This window comes from Oxyura jamaicensis, chromosome 4 (genome assembly GCF_011077185.1).
Source record: "Oxyura jamaicensis isolate SHBP4307 breed ruddy duck chromosome 4, BPBGC_Ojam_1.0, whole genome shotgun sequence".
NCBI lineage: Eukaryota > Metazoa > Chordata > Aves > Anseriformes > Anatidae > Oxyura > Oxyura jamaicensis.
The window spans coordinates 15276985-15284489 of record NC_048896.1 but is presented as its reverse complement, the minus strand read 5'-3'; the positions used below and the strand labels follow the sequence as shown (position 1 = coordinate 15284489).

The following is a 7505-nucleotide window of genomic DNA, read 5'->3' as shown; positions in this document are numbered from 1 at the left end:
GCCCTCCACCACTTCCATCAGCTCCTTTTTGCTCCCCTGCCACTAAGCACTGCACTCCCCTCCACCCCAACAGTGCCAGGAAATTATTATATACTTACTTACATATGGATATATATATATATTTATATTGTGGTTGTTTTTAACCTGGAACACTTTTCCCATGCAATTCCCTCACTGCTTCCACAGTTTGCTCTGACAACTGTGCATAGGGCAACAAAAAGATGTGGGCAGGACCTGTGCTAACTAACCCAGCTCTCAGCACCTCTGTGCAGACACGAGCTGGGTCAACTCCCTTCTCCATGTGAGTGGGAAGGAGCTGTGCTCAAGGTATGCAGGGGGCAGAGCAGGAGAGGGGCGTAGAAACACAGAGCAAGTCTTTCATCCGCTGTTGTGTCCCTAGAGAAGTGTTCTGTAGCTGTGTAATGTCAGTACTACGAGGCTGTGGAAAATTAGCAGGGAAGAGCTGCAGGCGAGGGCCAAGGAAAAGGAAGGCTTGAGTCCCTCCTAAGAATACCTGGCTAAAATGTTGGCACAACGCTTACTTCACTGCTGGCTGCGTGACAAACCCGAGCTCCAGCAGCAAAGTCTGAGAGCACAGTAAGTGGTCCAAAAGCAATAGGTGGCTAACACTAATTGCTCTGTAACAGCTCCACAACAGGTGGAGCTTGTAAATGATTAGCCCTATTTGCAACACTTCTGTTTACCGCCTGTCATTTCTATTTGACTACTGTAATTCAGGTTCCAAGTGCAACCTCGGTCACAAAGCGAGTGTGTCATTCCCTCCGGCCAGAGGAGACCCAAGCTGCCCATCCGGGTTGCTCAGCCTGCAGACACATCCCTGAGAGCCTTTCAGCTGCACAGGACGTTTGGTGCTCCTGGTACAGGCTGTTGGAGGGCAGGGTGTGTTGGGTTGTCAAGAGACCTTTCCTTGCGTGTCCCCTAGCGAACTGATGCTCCTCCCTGACTTGGTGGGGAAGGGAAGGGAGACAGGGTCAGGCACACACAAACCCTCACTGGTTTGGACTGAGTTCAGTCAGCAGCTGACAGGCTCTGCATCCTGCTATGAGCTCCCGCTGCAGGCACAGCATGACCACAGTAACGATCACTTTCCCTTTGTGATATGCGTTATAGGGCTCGGGGCAGAGGCACCGCAGCGAGGAGCCACCAGCCTTCCCTGCCCGTGCCCCATCTCCCCCAGCCCCTTGCCTTCAGGCCCCTGACGTCCATCTGCCCCGAGCCGTCCGCATCGAACAAGTCGAAGGCCTCCCGCAGCTGCAGCCGCTGCTGGTCGCTGAGGGGGAACGCGGGGCCAGGGGCAGCCCCGCTCCCTGCCGCTGCCTCCCCGGGTGCCATGGGGGGACCCTCACCCCCTGAGGTGCTTCTGAGGGTGGCCCCCACCCAGTGCCACGGCAACCACGCTTCTCAGTGGGACGCAGACCAGGCGCTCCTTGGTTCTCCGGATTTGTTTTAAATGCTCACCCTGTTCCCCAGGTTTACTTCTACAAACAAATAAACGGGCACTCCTTGATTCTCATGACTTGTTTTAAACGCTCGCCCCCTTCCTGAGGTTTGGTCCCACAGCCACACAAAATCCTTTCACAGCAACTAAATCGGTCTGAGAGCCCCATTAGTGTCCTGTGCATAAAATTCAGGTGTAGTGAGGCCTTCAAAACACCACTGCCCCTATTCTGCCTGGATAGCTGAAGCTTTGGGGCAAAGCAAAGCGAAAATGCTGACAGAAAATCACCCACATCTGCTTTTTTTTGGAGAAGCGTTAGAGCCCAGCCATCAGCAATGAACTGTATATTGCACTGCAGCTGTTAGGTAAAATAAATGAGTTTAAGGTGAAGAGGCAGGTTTCTGCTTTCAGGATCTAACAAAACCATAAATCATTGCAGCAGCAACAGAAGGTCACTGAGAGATTGAGGTAGATTGGATAAAGGACTAGAAAATGCACAGACAGCAGCATCAGCCTTGCTGATAAACTGACCTCGGCTGATAAATTAAATTATCAGAGCTTTGATGTCCCACTGATCATTCACATTTTCCTGTGTATGTCTTGTTCTTCACCACACGGGGGCACATGAGACGACAAGAATCCCCTCCCTTTGTCCAATTTACACAGGCCAGTATAAACCATTTGTTTTTAAAGACAGATAAAGGCCAAAAAGGAAATCGACATGATATAAGCTAAATTCAATTATCATTTATTTTCATGCTGAGTTCAGCCTTAGATTTTTTTTCCCCCCCCACGTTTATGAACTGTGGCGGTAAGCTGGACGTTCAGCACTTGGAAAAGGGCGGATGCTGACTGAAAAGCAAAGGAATAAATTGGATTTTGAGTGAGAAAGATGTTCCCACTTCTACAGAGGATGAATCCATCCTTCCCTTGTCTGAGAGCGAGGAAGAAGGGCACCAGAGAAATTACTGGTATCTTTAACAAACAGACGTAGCAGAAGGGCATGGGAGCTTATTTTCTTCCAACACAAGGCAGAAGCCACCCTTTAATTATGCTCTTACCTTACATCCACTTCAAAGACAGAATAGATTGCAGTTTGTCTCTGCAGCAAAGCATTTAGTAACCAGAGCCTTCCGAAGACTTAGAAGTTGAAACACTTTGAGTACCTTGAAGAATCATTGTTATTTGCCCATACATCTGAGTCTGTTTTACCATTGAAGTTGTATTTGTGTATTTCTTTTCCACAACTCTGATGGTTTAAAATAAGACACTTTATTTTAAGTACAATCTTGTATTTGCAGCCACTGAATATTCCTGTAAACATACAGATCATCAGCATTGGTAACATTCCTCTTTTGCAAAAAGATTTTTTTAAATATGTGAACTGAATAGCAGTAAGTTGCAGCAGTCAATTTACTTACTTTTTCAGTTTAAAGGGCATTCTAAAAAAGGGGGAGGGAATAATCGCCATAAGTAAAAAAAACTGATCCCCATAAATACGTCATATGAAGAGCTCACCGTAACTGGGCCTAAACCAAGACATTAAACCAGAAACTTCAACTGCTGCTAAATACAGCTTTACACTTTCTGGTTTCGAGTCTTCTCTGTATCGAATAAATCATTTGACACATGGTTTTTAGTCAGATAAGGAACTGAATACTACCACTGAAAAATGTGATTTGTGTATCAAAAATGAACAGTGTAAACATCTTAGGAGCACAAACAAGCAACTACATTGCGACATATAAACAGGTTAGCAGTTGGTAAATGTTCACAAATACAAGTTTCAGACCATCCACTTAAAACAAAGTATTGACCCAACTTTTCTGGTCTCTCAAAAGGAATAAAAGGCTGGAAAAATAAGATGCCCCTACCAAACACATATGCACATGTGCAAAAATAAATAAATAGAATTCAGCTTCAGTAAAGACTGGTCTTCTTCATGATCCGCAAGAATTCTTGCTCGTTCACTTCCCCATCCCCATCTCTATCAGCTTCATCAATCATTTCCTGAAATATATTTGTATTCAGAAATTAGATGCAGATTAGAGTAGGATCACAATTGTTAGGTTAATTCAGAATTAGAAGCACTCTTAGTAAATAGTATTGGAAAGGATGGTGTTAGTCCAATGTCAGACCTCGCATGATACAAAATATTTTTTAAACTAGACAACAATGTTTTTATACATAGATTTATATTTATATATAAATGTGTATAGAGTTATGCTGTATTAGAGGAGCTATGCTGGAAGAAACCAAATACTCAGAGCAGAGTCGTTCCTTTTATACCACCTCAACTCCAAAAGAGTGGAATTCTACTGTCACAGTGACAGTTACTGTGAAATAATTTAAGGAACCACATGTGCTTAACCCATCTTTGGCCTCAGAATCTATTTCCCAATCCCAAATTGATAGAAACTTTTCAATTTCTTTCAAGAAAGAAACTACTTAAATTACCCATGATAGCTTAAGAGTAAAGATCCCACAGGGTGCTACAGGACAGCACCTAAAACTGAGAGGCTGCTGCCTTTATCTAAAAATTTATTGACCCCGATCTGGCTTCCTTCCCCACTGAGACAGAGTCCCATCCCCTAATCTCATTACCTCTGGTGCTTAGCAGACCGGTCAGAGAGATGCTTGAGCATCTCCCAAACAGGAGAACTAGACTATGACCATTCACCTAAATTTTAAATTAATGCAAACATGAAACAAAATAATACATAAACATTCTCTGACTGCCTTCATATTCAGACGAAACGTAACCCGGACCCTTCCATGTTCCACAAAGGCTGACAGTGAGTGTTTGTGTATTACATGGTTTCATACACCAGGTACAAACCTGTAGCTCTTCATCTGTGAGATTTTCGCCCAGCTCTTTGGCTACACGTTTGAGGTTTTTGAAGGAGATTTTGCCAGTTTCATCATCATCAAAGAGTTTGAAAGCTTTGAGAATCTCCTCTTTGGAATCTTTTTCAGCCTTAGAGAAGGAAGCATAAGTTTAAAGGAAAAAAAGCACTGTTTATGTGGTACATAATACCCAAAATACAGATGGTAGTTATAAAATACAAGCATTAGAAAGACTGAGAAACTCTCTTAAGACTAAGTTTAAAGAAGCCCAGCAGTACACATTCAAAAGCTGAAAGTAGACAGAGACAGCAATGCTGCCTGAACCTCAGGGTTTCAGGGAGATTTTTTCCTCTATCTAGCCAGCTGTCTTTGGGATTTCAGCATCAGGATAAACCTCTGTTAAGTATTTGTTTTTACTCAATATTTCCTAGGATTTTTAAAGGCAGAGGTTTCATCTGTAAATATCTGTCATCCGCGTAATGCGTTAATACTCTGGACAGCTTTCTGCAGGCCAGAGCTGTCATTCATCTGAAAATCTTGGTTTCGCAGTTTTTCGGTTTTGACACACACAAAACTGACTGTTAAAGAAACCTTAACGATATGTTTCTTTCAACCTTACCTTAAAAACGAGACAGGGCATTTTCTGTCTCACCATTTGCAGTTTTACATATTTTGTTGTTAAGATTAAGGGAGTACTTTCATCTTTCACTCAAACCACAAGGAGATGAAAGGGATTCAACCATTTTCAGAATTGCTTCGACTTTGATTTCTAACATTTACATACCATTTTCTGCGTCATCACTGCCAAGAAGTCATTGAAACTGATTTTTCCAGTTCCTTCCTTATCGATATCTGTTATCATTTTCTTGATCTCTTCTTTTTTAGGTTCAAACCCTAGTGCTCTCATGGCCACCTGTAAGGACAAAAGAAGTTACAAATCATACAAAACTATACGCAAAACCCCAGGAAACAAAAGTCAACCTTTATGCCAGACTGTATTAAAACATTCATTTGGTGTCTCAAAGAGAACTGCAAGGTCAAGGAACAGTCTTCAAGCAATGTTGTTTTTTTTACAGGCAAAGGTGCACCAAGATGCAGAAAACAGGCAGGCAAACCGTCATATTCTGGAGTCACTCTTTCAATTAATTCCGAAATTTCCTAAACACATTCTAACCACCATATCCACCACCCCCAGGTCACAACTGTCAAGAACATGGATAAAAATCTTGCGAGGAAAGATTTCTCTCAGGAAGTCTGGACTCTTTTACAAAGACTTAGCAAACCCGTTTTGGTTTATACTGTGTTAATTCCTACAGTGGGCACTCAGAGAATGAAAAGGTCCAACTTTTCATTAATATATTGAAGGAAAAAAAAAAACACAAACTGCCATGCAGTGACATGGACCGTACAACTGTGATGCAGCACTGTGGATAGCAATTTTCAATGCTACTGGAAACTAGAATATTATTCCTTTCCTGTCAAGGGAATTGCTACTGGTACTCTCTTTGCAATGAGAAACATGACACAGAATAAAAGCAATAGAAAAGCTCACATCAGACCCCTGTAAGCATGGTGGCTAAGCGTAAGACCTAGAAATGCCTTGAAAAAAAGGAACATGCTTCAAGACAAGTGACTCCATGAAAGAAGTTTCTATCATACTTGTAGTTCTACTGAACTCTTAACGAACCTGACAGCACAAAGATGGAAATTCTTAAGCTTATAGACCACAGGAAAATTAAAATAGTGATTTTTTTTCATTTTAGTGACCAAGACTTATGTTAATGAATGTTAAAGAAAACACAATTCAGACACTGTGCATGACTTCAGAAAAGAATCCTATGAGCAGCACATCCAAGGATGCCTTCACTTGCACAGGTGTACACGTGCCTACGACTTTCCTTCTTCTTCCTTTTTTAAAGGGACAAGCAGCAACTTTGAAATCGTTTCTCCTCGCAGTGGGCTGTAGCAACACAGGCATCCAGCCAGCAAAGAGAAAAGGCCAACTCTGAAAGCAGAAGAGCCTCTCATTTATTGATTACTGTTCTTCCCAAAGGACGGGGTGGAGAGAGACTGACATTTTTCAGCAACAAATAAAATCAAGAAAGTGTGTAACATTGGTGCACTGCATATCCTGGGTAACCTAAATCACGAAATACGCAATTCTTGAGAGCACATAAAAGGGGGAAAGCCTTACATTTTAAATAGGTACAAACCTGTTGGCTATTTTACTAGCAGAGAAGGAGGTGGTGCAGCAAATACAGAACTGTCAACGTGTTTTCGTCCTAGAGACAGCAGGGAAGAGTTATAGCTCAAGAGCAACGAGCCTATTGACAGGGAAACGTTACACTGGAGAAAAAAAATAAAGCCTTGTTTCCTGTTTAGGGTGCCTCAGATGTTTGTGCCGCCGTTAACTCCCAGCCCGCGCGGGGCCGCGCTGTCAGCAGCCGTGTTTACCTTCAGCTCCTTGACGTCTATGCTCCCGGCGCCGTCCGCGTCGAAGAGGTCGAAGGCCTCGCGGACCTCCTGCCTCTGCTCCTCCGTCAGCTCCAGCTTGGGGCTCGCCTTCTTCCGCTGGGCCGCGGCTGCCAGCGGCGGCTTCTTAAAGCCGGAGGCCTTGGTGCAGAGACACGAGAGCAGAGGGGCGTCAGGGAGGCTCCGCACCGTACCGTGCACCGTACCGTGCAGCCCCCCGGGCCCCCTCAGGCCGCCCCCCGGGCCCCCTCACCATCCCGGCGGCCGCTGCCTCCAGGCGGCTCCAGCCCTGACAGACCCTCTGTCCAATGCCGCCCCTTCCCATTGGCTAACGCCGCCACGCCGCTGCTATGGTAACCGCCGCCGCCATTGGTGGAGAGGGCGGCGCGGGAAGCGCTCTGTTTATGGCTATTGGCTAGCACCTGCTTGGGGGCGGGTACAAGAGCGGGGAGGAGCCTCGTGTCCTTCCGTTAACATGATTGGCTAGAGGGGGGAGGGCGGGACCAATCAGCGCGGGGCAGTCGGCTGGCGCGATGCTCGGCCCAGGGCGTGCGCGAGGGGAGGGGGTGAGAGGCGGAGAGTGGGCGGGGCCTTCGGGGAGCGCCCGTGGTGATTGGTTGGGAGGTGGAAGGGGGCGGAGCCGGGCCGGCGCTGAGGGGAGAGCGGAGGTGAGGGGCCGGGGGGCGTGAGGTGAGGGGGGCTTTAGGGTGGGGGGGGCGGTTTGGGA

The 7505-nt window shown here is 45.6% G+C and overlaps 3 protein-coding genes across 8 annotated transcripts in view; 1 reads left to right on the top strand and 2 right to left on the bottom strand.

Annotated features, from left to right (window-relative positions):
- The window catches only part of LOC118166711 (caltractin-like), a 4048-nt gene extending 2584 nt beyond the window's left edge, over nucleotides 1-1464 (bottom strand). For 3 of the 6 annotated variants that reach the window (XM_035325839.1, XM_035325840.1, XM_035325841.1), the window contains exon 1: nucleotides 1207-1464. In XM_035325839.1, coding sequence (XP_035181730.1) covers nucleotides 1207-1353 — 147 coding nt within the window. In that variant the 5' untranslated portion in view covers nucleotides 1354-1464. Of the gene's footprint in view, nucleotides 1-98; nucleotides 841-1206 lie in introns of those variants that run through there. The other 3 variants (XM_035325843.1, XM_035325842.1, XM_035325846.1) reach the window with 3 other exon arrangements.
- A 1130-nt stretch (nucleotides 1465-2594) lies between these two features.
- LOC118166710 (centrin-2) lies at nucleotides 2595-7147 on the bottom strand. The gene is made up of 5 exons (XM_035325838.1): nucleotides 7032-7147; nucleotides 6761-6919; nucleotides 5091-5219; nucleotides 4299-4436; nucleotides 2595-3469 (listed from the first exon to the last, which is right to left on the bottom strand). Exons 1-5 carry the CDS (start codon nucleotides 7101-7103, stop codon nucleotides 3380-3382), a joined length of 588 nt encoding a protein of 195 aa, XP_035181729.1. The 5' UTR covers nucleotides 7104-7147; the 3' UTR covers nucleotides 2595-3379.
- Nucleotides 7148-7416: 269 nt separating this feature from the next.
- The window catches only part of NSDHL (NAD(P) dependent steroid dehydrogenase-like), an 11931-nt gene continuing 11842 nt past the window's right edge, over nucleotides 7417-7505 (top strand). The window contains exon 1 of the mRNA XM_035325428.1: nucleotides 7417-7446. The gene's annotated coding sequence lies outside the window, so the exon portion shown is untranslated. The remainder of the gene's footprint in view (nucleotides 7447-7505) is intronic.

What these genes read in the sequence shown, in the direction of transcription:
- LOC118166710 (XM_035325838.1), bottom strand. Translation starts at nt 7,103, where the DNA reads ATGGGAAGGGGCGGCATTGGACAGAGGGTCTGTCAGGGCTGGAGCCGC. An exon ending in CAGTGATGACGCAGAAAATG is followed by an intron (nt 4,437 to 5,090) that starts GTATGTAAATGT and finishes TCCTTCTCTAAG; the next exon opens with GCTGAAAAAGATTCCAAAGA. An exon ending in TCACAGATGAAGAGCTACAG is followed by an intron (nt 3,470 to 4,298) that starts GTTTGTACCTGG and finishes AATATATTTCAG; the next exon opens with GAAATGATTGATGAAGCTGA.